At 45.4% G+C, this 13,290-nt stretch overlaps 1 protein-coding gene across 1 annotated transcript in view; it reads left to right on the top strand.

Moving 5' to 3' along the window:
* Positions 1–13,290, top strand: part of veph1 (ventricular zone expressed PH domain-containing 1) — a 101,869-nt gene that overhangs the window by 60,971 nt on the left and 27,608 nt on the right. Inside the window, exons 10-11 of the mRNA XM_034224567.1 lie at positions 4,195–4,334; positions 10,518–10,652. Of these exons, the coding sequence (XP_034080458.1) occupies positions 4,195–4,334; positions 10,518–10,652 (275 nt within the window). The remainder of the gene's footprint in view (positions 1–4,194; positions 4,335–10,517; positions 10,653–13,290) is intronic.

Genomic DNA, 13,290 nt, shown 5'->3' on the forward strand with positions numbered 1-13,290 from the left:
CTTCCCCTCTCTCTTCATCCTTTATACAGTACGTTGAGCCCGCAGCGCGCAGGGATTTATTTCTATTGGAGCAGTTTCTTTATTTTACTATTGCATGTGCTGATCATTCATTTAATCCCTTCCAAAGTTCATATAAGTGTATTTGTATTCCTTTAACCCAAATAATAGTCAGAGTCCTTATATAGAGTTATCCTCTCTGGACTGACACCTTTTTAAATTTAACTTTCTATCTTCGACTTTCTGTTTCCAGTTATCAGCCCAGAAGATGTGATCATAGGATTTTTTCTGTTGAGCTCCACAGTTAGGAAATATATTAAAACAAATCTCAATTAACCTGTGAGTGTGCTCTTTAGCTAGCTAACTAGCGTACGTTCACTATCTAACAAGCTAACAAGTCAACATTTGCTATCTATCTAACAAGCTTGCTAGCAAACATTAGCTATCAATATAGTTGGAAAACGAGCATTAGCTATTTACCTGGTTATTTAACTTTAGCTACTTTACAAGCTAGCTTACGTAAGCTACCTATCTAACAAGCTAGCTGGCTAACTTTAGCTAACTTCTAACCGGCCGCTCTCATTTAACCCGAAGCTAATCACAGCTCCAAACAATGCCAACAATTCCCATCATCTCAAACTTAATAGCAGTTCATTCAAAAGCATAGCAAACTTGTTTTGGCAAGTAATGGTGAACTACTATGCAAGTAAAAACGTACTTACACTTAAGTAACACAGTAACACACTAACCGACACAACACGCAAAGTGTAAAATAGATAGGCTGTCTAATAATGTAATTTTTTTCAAATGCAGTCTCAACGTCTTATTGGGGTCAGTGGGAACAAGTTATTGTTGGTTTGGGATCTTTTCATGTAATGGGAAAAATGTAGAATATTGCAAGACCTTCATCTGAAGACTCTTTTGACCTGTACTTGTTCTGAATCTGAAGATAAATGACATACTATTATATAAATAATATGAGCCAAACTCTATTGGGCAAACGTCACAGAGCTAATTTGTTAATGGTAAAAATGAATCAAGGTAAAGAAGCAGAGAATTGTTTTGAAGTGGGCAGGGTTATTGAATTCAGTTTTATCTATACAACACACTCATGTTTAAGTAGAAACAGCTGAATGTTATGCACTGTATGAAGTACATTTATTTATGGGTGGTGTTTTGTGCTTGTGCTCGCCTGCTTTAATGCTGTATTTCCTGCAGTGTGTGCCGAGTAGAAACAGCAGGTCAAGCGGTTCATGTAAAAACAATGAAATGAGAAACCTCTTACGTCTCAAAACTAATCGAATCTACTTTCTTAAAATGTTGTAATTCATTTTCACATTTCCTCTCTCAATCTTCTGAAATTCAGGGACTACATATTTTATTTTTCATTCATGCCGTACAATTTCTGCTTATTTTTAAATGTTCAATTTTATTTGCTTTGCTTACATTATTACTTAACTGTCATGTTATTTCCCATATTAACTCAAACTTGATACAGCCCCTCCTGGAATGGTAACTCTGAGCTCAATGAGATATAAATCATACACCTAAATTATCGACTACCAACTCCAACTCCAGCTCCAGCATGACATATGCATTTAAAGAGGCCTTAATATGCTTTTTGGAGTTTTCCCTTTATATAATAGAGATTTTCATGCATGGATTGTAAAGGCTAAAATCCCTGTGTTCCCTCAATAGGGAGTTTCTCTCCCACACACACCCCCCCCCCCCTGCCTGAAACACCTCCATAGGACTCCTTTGTTTACTTCCAGAACATAGTGACATCACTATGGAACACTCGTGCTTCTATTGGCTAGCGCTTCAACACATTGTACCTGATAGGTTAAGCGGTTGACTCATCACAGCAGAGCCGGCCAGCTAACCAATCAGAGCAGACTGGGCTCTGGTTTCAGACAGAGGGTGAAAAGAGGTGCTGCAGCACAGGCAGTATGAGAGGCCCCTTTAATACATCTGATACTCATGAAACACATTTTGTTGGGCAACAAGATCTCTGAACCTCACACACTAGTATGTGTGCCCATATGTTACAATACACATCAGTTCACACTTCACAAATCACACAAACTTACACAAAAATGCAATTACAGTACAGCCCCACCGGGGACACGGCTATAGTCTTTTGAACCTATTAGGAGACAGACAAAGCTGTCACAGATGATGATATTTTGATTGACTGGAGGGGATGTTTTTGCTCAGCCCTTTGGCCTGAATGTCATTTTAACTAAGAGGCAGCCAGGAGTCAAACACACACACACACACACACACACACACACACACACACACTCCTAGACAGCCACACGCACATACACACACGTATGCACAAAAGGAAACTAGACAAAAAATAACAAACTCCTCCTTTGCCTCTGGTTAATTGATTACATCTGAAAAGAAATGTAAACATACATCCGTTGCACATGTACGCACACATTAATTACACCATACATAATTATTGCTAAGTGCTTAATGAGAATCAAGCCCCTAGGCGCTGAGGATATGATGTCACAGGTGGTCTCAGCTGGATGATGTCATCATGCTGCTGACCTGCAGAACCCCCATCTCAAGGGAGGAGGATTGCACGGAAGAGTGGATATGCACATCCTCACATCTACAAACACACAGTGACACAAAACAATATACAGCATCACCCACAATCGAGAACATAAACAAACTCTTGGAAACACACATGTCACACATGTGGGAGTGAAGCAGGACAAACAGACACACACTGTAGTTCAACAGTGTTGGGAGGGTTACTTTAGAAATGTGTCCTGTTACAATTACTAGTTACCTGTAAATGTTAATGAATATAGGTTCTTTATTTTAAAATGTATTGTGATCCGGCTAGTACTTCCCAAGTTTTTAGAAATGTACCAGTAATCAGATTGTTTTTATATAACTGTAAGTATATAACTTTTTTGTATCCTGATTAGGTAATCCTGTTACATGTTATCTGTTATTCCCCAAGCCTGTTTATATGCATGGAGGTTTAAAGATTTTACCTTCATATTGTATGGCGGCCGACAAAGGCAAACATGTTACATCGGCCCAAAACATTTCCATTAGGAGAAACACGCTGCAGTTTCAAAAACAATGCAAATATAAAAACACAACTATGCCAAAACACATTTACCAACTTCACAACACATGCAAAGTTTAACTAAAAGCGATGCATAAACGAAACGCCACAAGAAGCTCAAAACACAAAGCAGGGGACACTAAAAAGTGACGCTAACAGTTCGGAACGGAGCGCTTGTTGGCGTTTGGGTATTATAAAGTTGGTCAGTTCATGCATTTGAAAGGAAATTATGTTTACCTTCATAGCAAGAAAAACAAATTAAGGTGGAGTTTTATCACTTTGAACCACTTCAGTCACCTGGAGCTCGTATAGTTTTACTTTACTGTTATTAAAGCATGTAGAAGATATCCAGCATAGCCAAGAGTTGTTACAGTTTTCTGACAAGAACTAAAATACACTTTATTTATTTAAATATGATCTCTAGGGAGAAGATTGATACCACGCATACATAAGGCTAAAGCCAGCAGCCAGTTATCTTAGCATCTCAGCTCAACATAACTCTTTATTTTGTCTGTCAAGAGCTTATAGATGAAAACATGTCAGGCATGGAGAGAGCTTCTCTTCCTTTACAAACAGTATTTTTGGGGGTTGGACAACTATCACATGCTTTGCTTTGAGTGTTATCCATCTATAGCTTTATTTACCATGAAGCAAATTAACGCATTACCAAAATTGTGTAATTATTGCTTTTAAAACCGAAGAAATCGTGAACCTGTTTTACCAGTTAAATCGGGCCATAATCTTATTTTACATACAGCTAAAAGACTACTTAACTTTGTGTACATGACATGAAATGAATACGAACTACGAAAATAAGGCACATAAAAAAGACTATTGTTTTATTTTGATTCAAATTACCAGATTATTTCCATGTGAAGCACAGAAACCAGCTTTGAGGTGGCAGTGTGTGGGAGGTGGTGGTGGTGGAGAAGACGTTTTGTGATGGTTACGAGCCGCCGTGTCCTTGCATGCTATGAATATATGCTCCTAATGTTACACAAGTCCATATGTGCAAGAGAAAGAGAAAATCTTACTCACTCTGGTTTTACTTTAATGCCAGATGCATTAAAGTGTGTTTTATATGTTTTTGTGTGTGATAGATTCAAATCGAGGATGTGTGGCCAAGCTGACGTTCTCCTGTCCTCTCAAGGGCCACTACTGTCTGTATGCCAAGTCCTGCTTCAACATGACCAGCAGACAGCCTCATCTCTGGATTCACATCATGCTGCTGCATCTGCAGGTGAAGAGAAAATAGGTTTTTATGAATGACAAACAAAAAATGGTCTGTTCCACTGCGTACCAACGGCTGGAACTGCAGCGACAACAACGTAAAATGACAGAAGCACTGATCGAGGTTTTCTGTAACTGTCCAAGTCTTTTTCTTTTACCAGTCTTTAAACACTACAGAGTCCATACCGTGTTTCTGTTAGTGTTTACTTCCTGTCTGTCTTCTTCTGCTGTTCCCTTTATTGTTTACTTCTTGTCTGTCTTCTTCTGCTGTTCCCTTTAATGTTTACTTCCTGTATGTCTTCTTCTGTTGATCTCTCTGATGTCCAGCTCTCTGGGTGTTTCTCAATGTCGAATACGCTTGCTTGGTAGCACATGTATTCCGAGTCACTTGCTTCAGAAGCGAGGCAAGAATACTTCCTGGCATTCGGAAAATAAAGAGTGGAACAGGCTAGCAAGTGTGCAGGTGTGCGTCATATGAGAGGCCCCGCCTTACATTTTCCGCCACAGATTTGGGGAAATTGGTCCGTGCGCAAAGCATTGTGGGGATTTTAAGACCGCGGAGTCTACACGTGCAGCCTCGAAATGTTCTCATTCATAACACTCCGTTCGATGTCTCACTATGGGATGCGTCTCATCGCGGAGCAAACAGAAGCATCAATCTCATTACGCCAATCCTGATTGGCTGGAGATCTTGACGTCAGCGTCAGGGAATTCACCCCCTATAAGTAGCTTGCGCCACGACGCATGCGCCATTCAAACACCTCTTCTCGCTTCAGAGCACATCTCTATGGTAGCCGGACAAGCTTAACGGTCCACAGACTGAACCCAAATAACCATTTTGGTCGACGGGCGCTCGCCGGCTACTCCTTCTGCTTCGCAGGAAGACGGTAATACTAACGCCAGTTAGTATTGAAATCGACCTCGCCGTTCTCTTTCCCCGGAAAGTAAGGTAGGTCTGATTTTTTCAAGCTAGCGTTAGCTCGCTCCCTCACTATCGACACCACGGTAGCGAGGACGTTTTTTCTTTTCTCTTCCCCACGGAGGAGGAAAGGATTAAAGGAGCATACTGTCACACCAGTCAGTATTCTCCGGGAATAAAAGACCCACACCGTCCTTTTCTCCGGATTAAGGACAGGGTGGTAACACCTTTTTTTCTCCCAACCTACCTGTTGAGAGCGGGTCCTCTCCACGCCACGAGGCGAACAAGATGGACGCCTCTCTCCCTCACACCAGAGGAGTCAGGGACTCGGTGGCTCGACTCTGTGGCTGCGGGTTGAAGATCTCGGGCACAGACACACACCAGGTCTGCTCGTCCTGCCTCGGGCTGGAACACGCCCGAGGCGCTATCGACAACCCCGGCTCGTGCGGACATTGTGTCCGCTTCACCGTGAAGAGCCTCCGCCGACGGCTAGCACGCCAAGCTAGCCTGTCGGAGCAGGACCCCCCCCATGTCCACTGACCTGCCGGCCGGCAGTCAAGACGCGGGGGCATCCGCCACAGAGAGTGAACCCCTCTCCGTGTCGGTCTGGGGCTCATTATCTGCGATGGCTGCAGAACCGGAATCCCGCGCCCTGGCAGGCCGGGACCCGGTGACGGCAAGACACGCGGGAACGGGACCCCACGCTTTACCGAGCTGGGGCTCCCGGTTAGACCTCACCATGGTCTCACCCGCGGAGGATGTCCTCGAGCTGGACTACGATGAGGACGAAGAGGACGCCTCGGTGTTCCTCCTGTCCGAGTCGGATGAACATGAAGAGGACATCTTCATGTCATCGGCTCAGGCTGCAAAGCCTGGAGCGAGGGCTGCTCTCCCGGGCGATAGCACACCAGCTTCGCCCTGTCTGAGCATGGACCTGCAGGCCGTGTGTAAACGCGCCGTGGCCAGACTCGACATCCCGTGGCCTGAAATGGCCAAGGAGACCCTCCAGGTCCCGCTACGAAGGGAAACATTTTCCCCAAGCAGCGCGGACAAAGAGGCAACTCCTTCCGGTCTTCCCGGAGATGTTGGATGAGGTGTCGGTCTCGTGGAGAGACCGGCCCTTCAGCAACAAGGTCCCAATCCAGGGTGCCTCCTCCCTAGACTGTGACGGAATGGAGAAGCTCGGCCTGCTCCGCATACCGCCCATGGAACCGCTGGTAGCAGCCCACCTCCTACCGAGGATGGGCCCGTCACCAAGCAGGAACCCCACGCTGCCGGCAAAGTCGGACCGATTTCAGTCGACAATGACTGAACGGTCCTACAAAGCCGCAGCGTTGTCCGCCAGGGCCCTGAATGTGTCCTCGCTGCTAACCGCTTACCAAGCGGAGCTCTGCGAGGACCTGTCGGGTAACCCGGGGGCAGCCACTCTGGACGAGATGGCAGCGGTCACAGACATTTGTCTTCGTGTCCAACGCTGCGCCGTCCAGGCCACGGGCAAGGCAATGGGGATCATGGTGGTGCAGGAAAGAGCGAGATGGCTCAACCTCACCAACCTCCCAGACCGGGAAAAGGAGGATGTGCTGGATATGCCCATCGTTCCCGAGGGAATTTTCGGCTCCGCTCTTGCTTCCATGCAAAGGAGGTGTGAGTCGAAAAAGAAGGAGGACGAGGCACTCCACCTCTGCCTCCCTCGAAGGGTCCAGCCGCTGCCTTCGCAGCAGCAGTCCTTCGCCCAAGCTGCCTCGAACCCTGCTCGGTTTAAAACACCGAAAACGCAGAGGTCGCAGCCCGCCCCGAGTTCCCAGCCCAGGCTGGAGACGAGGGCGAGCTGGCCTAGAAAATCTCTGGTTCCGGCTGCAGCTCAGGCGCAGCCAACCCAGAATTTCGGCCAGCAGTCGAGGAAGAAGAAGCGAGCGGCGTGACAGCCCCTCCTTCTCCCCTCTGTGACAGAGCTGGAAGTCCACGGTTCCCAGCTCTAAATGTGTTCCCGCCGCCTCGAGAGATGCCTCAACACCATCCTCAAGTCCGCACAAACACATGTCACAAATTTGTTGATTCTTCTGTCATAAAACATTTGCCGCTGACGCATCCAGGCTTCAGGCCGAGGGCGCAGCTCGAAAAAATGATAAGAAAAACAATAAAACCAATAAACAGCCCGTCAACTGTTCCCCTTCTGAGAGCAGCTACGGCATCTCTCAAAAGGCGGATTACAGGCGGGTCTGTGAAGGCACCACCGTCACGCGCATGCGCAGTGCCGGCTGGAGCTTTAAAGGCACCACCGCCACGCGCATGCGCAGTGCCGGCTGGGGTTGTGAAGGCACCACCGTCATGCGCATGCGCAGTGTCGGTGGGGATTGTCGAAAAGGGGCACCACTGTGTTCAGACACTAGAGGGCCCCATAACACAACAAATAGAGACTCAGAGGGGAAGAGACGTGACATCTCCACTGGCTCTAAGGAGCATACAGTGGAAGATGCTCACATCATCTGCTTGGGGTTTTCAAGACAGTAACACGGGGCTACAGACTCCAATTCGCTGTCACCCCCCCCTCGCTTCTCGGGCATTCTGCATTCGCAGGCCCGAGGAGAGTCAGCCCATATTCTGGAGAGAGAGATTCTCTCTCTCCTAGAAAAGAGGGCTATATCTATTGTACCCGCCGAGCAGAGTCAGGGTGGCTTCTATTCCAAGTACTTCCTCGTTCCCAAACGGGGAGGGAACGGAATTCGGCCAATACTTGATTTGAGGGCTCTGAACAAATATCTAAAAAGATATAAGTTCAGAATGCTCACTCACACATCTCTGCTGCGGCTCGTGCGACAAGACGACTGGTTCACATCAGTTGACCTGAAAGATGCGTATTTTCACATCCCAGTATATTACCCACACAGGAAATATCTGAGATTCGCACCCCGGCCCCCGGGCCTTCTGTACGCGTTCCCACCCCTGGCTCTGATACCCCCAACTCTGGCCAGAGTGAGAGAGCAACGCCACACACTTATCCTGATAGCTCCGCACTGGCCAGCTATGTACTGGCTAGCGGAGATATATCAGCTGCTGTGCGGGCAGCCATGGCAGCTCCCACTACGCAGGGACATACTGTCCCAAGCGGGGGGGGCGATCTTTCACCCACACCCAGAGCGCTTGGCTCTATGGGCCTGGCCCGTGAGTGGTACAATCTGAATACAGTGTGACATGAAGCTGACCCTGGCAGCTGCCAAGCGAGCCAGTGGCACTCATGCACTATCTGTACAGTCTTCATGCACTCAGTTCGCCCCAGGGCAAACAGAGTGTGGTTGAAGCCCAACCCTGCCTTTATCTTAAGGCGGTCGGTTCGGGTACCACATTTGACATTGAGGCATCCTCCCCGCCACTGTATTCCTCCGGGGAACAGCGGCCGGATTTGCCGTGTCCAGCCCGTGCTTTACGCACGTACAGGGACAGATCAAGGGTGCTTTGTCATAATGACCAACCCCTTGTGTCCTGGGCTAACCCTTATAAGGGCAAGCCTGTTACTAAGCAACGGCTCTCCCACTGGTTTGTGGAAGCAATTGCTTTGGGGCTCATACGAGTCAGAGTTCGCAGGCACCCTCGGGTCCGCGAGCTCTTTCGACTCAGGGTCTGGCTGCATCCTGGACTCTGTCCAGCTGGTCCTCGCCGCTCACTTTTGTCCGCCTCTTAACAGGCTGGACGTTCTGCTCCCAGTGTGACTCAAGCAGTGCTGGGCACCTGGTTGAGTCAGAGCTCTACCTGTTAAGTTCTGGTTGGTTTGGTGATTTTCGAGATAAGCTCGTCTGACAATACGGGAGCTACAATTTCCCATAGTGAGACATCGAACGGAGTGTTATGAATGAGAACTATAGGTTACTTACGTAACCCCAGTTCTCAGAGTAACATGAAGTGAGATGTCTCACCAGACGGCCCTCCTTGCTATGGTGAAGCGAGAAGAGGTGCTTATTTTGAATGGCGCATGCGTCGTGGCTAGGGTTGGGAACCGAAACTCGGTTCCAGATGAGAACCCATAAGAAAATGCCGGGTACCCATACAAAATACACAATTTCGGTTCTGCTTAACGGTTCCTAAACGCGGTAGACCCTGTATTCCAGCGGGTCCGTCTGCACCGCGGTGCTGCGGTGACCCGGTGGAATACAGGGCGGACCTGGAGAATCACAGAACGGCCGGTCGTCAGCGGGCCGTTGACGGCCGGCTCGGTACGCTGACGGCCGGCACCGCCCTTCATTTTTTTAAACGGCATCATATAAATTGCGCTGACAGGCGACAGAGGTCCACAGTTGCCCCGCAGCGATGCTCCCCCGCCCTCCCGTAGACATTTCACGAGCTCAGTCACTTCATAACACCAAAGATAGGTCGCGGTAAACACTCTGAAGTGAGGCTCCACTACACTAAAAAAGAAAAAGAAAAGGCAAAGTGTAATGCCTGTTAATAGCTTGCCACAGGCATAGCTCAGTTAAAATAAAGCACAGCTATTGTGCAATACATTTGTATTGCATGTATATTTTTTAGTAACAATTTCAGTTAAAGCTTTTAAGAATAAATATATTTTTGTTATCTAAACGTTTGACCTCTTTATTTTACAATTTTGGAATCGAAACGGGGAATCGATAAGAACCGGAATCGATAAGCAGAACCGGAATCGAAATCGGAATCGATAAATTTCAAACGATACCCATCCCTAGTCGTGGCGCAAGCTACTTATAGGGGGTGAATTCCCTGACGCTGACGTCAAGATCTCCAGCCAATCAGGATTGGCGTAATGAGATTGATGCTTCTGTTTGCTCCGCGATGAGGCGCATCCCATAGTGAGACATCTCACTTCATGTTACTCTGAGAACTGGGGTTACGTAAGTAACCTATAGTTTCGCTACGAAGTACGCCGGGCTCGGTAGAATTCCAAGTATGCTGGACATTGGAACAGTCCTTTGGCGGCACTCGATGACGTAGTATGCATGAAATAGTGGCTCTGGAGCAGCTTTCCTCGACATTGAGAAACACCCCCTGTCTCTTTCGTTCTCTTTTTCTCTTTTTCCTTTCTTTACTGGGGATAGTTTAGCCGTCATGAATCTAAAGTTTTGTTCTCTCCACAAACATTAAAATAAATATTCAAAAAGTATTCCACTGTGTTTTCTGATGGAGAAAAAAAACTAATGTTTGTTGTCCACAGCTGACGTTAAATTGACATGTTTTTAATATCAAAATGTGTTAAAAGTAGTTTTGTTTTACCAACATTTTAAGTTTATGTCATTTTCTTTTGACCAGAGTAAGTCCAGTGTCGCTCTGTGCTCCAGGGATGAGTGTGTCCAGAAACTCGCTTCTCTTTGGGAGAAGACGCAGCTGAAAGGAGCTCACAGCTTCCCAAAGGCCATGACGCAGCAAACCACCCCACACAGGAAGGTACTGAACAACAGTGTGTGTCTGCAAATATGTGTGTGTGAGCTTCTGTTACCGGCAGAGGGAATGAAGTCATTGGCAGTAAAAAAAATCTCTTACCTAGGAAAGCGTCAAAGTTCAACATCCACTTTGTTTAAACATGGAATGCACTAAGTGGACATTTCTATATACAAGGCCTCTCCCATCATCTTAATCATGTCTGTGTGTGTGTGTGTGTGTGTGTGTGTGTGTGTGTGTGTGTGTGTGTGTGTGTGTGTGTGTGTGTGTGTGTGTGTGTGTGTGTGTGTGTGTGTGTGTGTGTGTGTGTGTGTGTGTGTGTGTGTGTGTCAGTGTGTGTGGGTCAGTGTGTGTGTGGGTCAGTGTGTGTCTGTGTGTGTGCCCCTCATAATGTGACATGCTAAGTGGTCGCTAGGAAATAATTGGACCAACAAAGAAAACACAGCTGTGGTCTTTCTCTAAACGCTTGTTGTGGCTCACATCGAGCAGCTCTGGTTGACATATGGAGAATGAACATACCCAGGTATTCATAAACACAAACTCATTATAAGATAATAATAAATCACACAGAGAAAAATAACTCCAGTACACATTGAAGTCCTGAGTTGATATTGTTAAAAAGTTAAAAAGTTTGTAGGCATTAAATAATTATTCATTATAAATTAATATAAGGATGGCTAAGCAGGGATTTACTGTTAGTTATAAAGGGGGCCTATTGTGTTAATATTAATGTTCAAAAAGCTCTTTATTTGTCTCATACTGCCTGTGCTGCAGCACCTCTTTTCACCCTCTGTCTGAAACCAGAGCCCAGTCTGCTCTGATTGGCTAGCTGGCCTGCTCTGTTGTGATTTGTCAGCCTCTACAAATGTCCCGCCCCTTAGCCTAACGTGCAATGTGTTGGAGTGCTAGCTTACAAAGAAGAAATCAAATCTGATCCCTTTACAACAAACACATACACTCGTTTTAGTTTTTTACTAATATTGTAATCCTGGTAGTAATCCCCAATTTATAGAAATGTAACAGTAATCAGATTTTTGTTATGTAACTGTGAGGGAATACAGTTACCTGTTTTGTATTCTGATTACGTGATCCTGTTACATGTAATCCAATACTCCTCAGACCTGCCAAGAATACCATGTCAACCAACAGAATGACCTTTAATGTATTTTCTTTTTGATTCAAATGGGTTCAGTTTCATTTCCCAGGGACACAACCTCTCCCTTAATCCATATGTTCTGCATTTCCTCTTAGCTTTATTTTCCTCTCTATTAAACCTAAAACTCCACCATCGTCAGCCAATCAGAAACACATGGAGCAGAAGAAGTAGAGATGCATACGGGAGGACAGCTAAATGAGACAGTAAAGGTTTATCTATTATATCTGTACTGACAGGGAGATTTAAAAGGCGACTGCAGGGTTTTATGAGGCTCTGGAGATTTAATAGAGCGCTTTTGACAACTCAGTTAAGTAGTTTTATGACACAGAGGTAATTGAAAACAGTGCTGTGAGCAAAGATGAGAGGGAGGTATGAGCTTCAACGATTACCTGGAAAGAAATTATTGGGAAAGATACATTAACAATAAAAAAGTCTTGGTTTTAAAGCATGGAAATAGTTAAATGGTCGGTCAGGGGTCAAGATATAAAGATAAAACGATTAACTTAAATAAGCCCCAAGAAATTAGTGTGCTGCACCATCATCGTGTTCATCACAGGAGACATCAATCAGTAAGAGGGAGGAGAGGAGAGGAACGAAAGGACATGATGGTGAAAAATGGGGAAGAAGTGGGCAGGCAAGAGTAAGATGAAGCAAAAAATAATACGTTAGAGAGAAGTGTTAAAAAAGAAATGAAGAAGAGTGAGGCTATGGGTACAAGACATACAAATACATATATACTTACACATAGAGCACATGTGTCAAACTCAAGGCCTGGGGGCCAAATCAGGCCCGTGGTGGATGTAATTTTGGCCCGCAGGATAATTTCTAATTACTATTAGATCTGGCCCGCCGGTATATTGCACGCACATCTTGACTCAATCCTGAGGATCTCCTCCGCTCAGAGCCTGACCCCAAACATTGATGAACTTGCACCCAAGATGAGATGCCAAGTATCTGGCTTGAACTAGCATCACAGAGCAGCACACTGAGTTTAATGGATGTTTCCTTCTGCACTTTTTTTCTTGAGACAACAGGGCATGTTTTTTTTTCTTTGAGGGAAATAGTTTTTTTGAAGTTGTTGTTGGCCTGTGGGGAAATGTGATCCTAAGAAATGACTCGGGAAAAGCTGCAGATAGAGCCATAAGAAATGAATGCAACTGATTATTTAATGTTTAATGTTGTTTTTAAAGGCAATCATTTAAGCTTTGTTAGTTCCAGGTTTAATATGTGCAATAAGTTCATTTCAATACGTTTTGCAATAAACATTGAACCAGTCCGGCCCTCGACTAGCACCTATATTTTTATTTTGGCCCACTGTGTATTTGAGTTTGACACCCCTGACATAGAGTATATTCACACATATATATATGCTAACATAAGTATACATACAATAATACATAAATACATCCTTGTTTGGATAGAGATCCAAAATTCCAGAAAGTGAGATCAAGAGAAGGAAGATTTAAAAACACAATAATAATAATAAAT

Source organism: Gymnodraco acuticeps, unplaced genomic scaffold (assembly GCF_902827175.1).
Source record: "Gymnodraco acuticeps unplaced genomic scaffold, fGymAcu1.1, whole genome shotgun sequence".
Lineage (NCBI taxonomy): Eukaryota > Metazoa > Chordata > Actinopteri > Perciformes > Bathydraconidae > Gymnodraco > Gymnodraco acuticeps.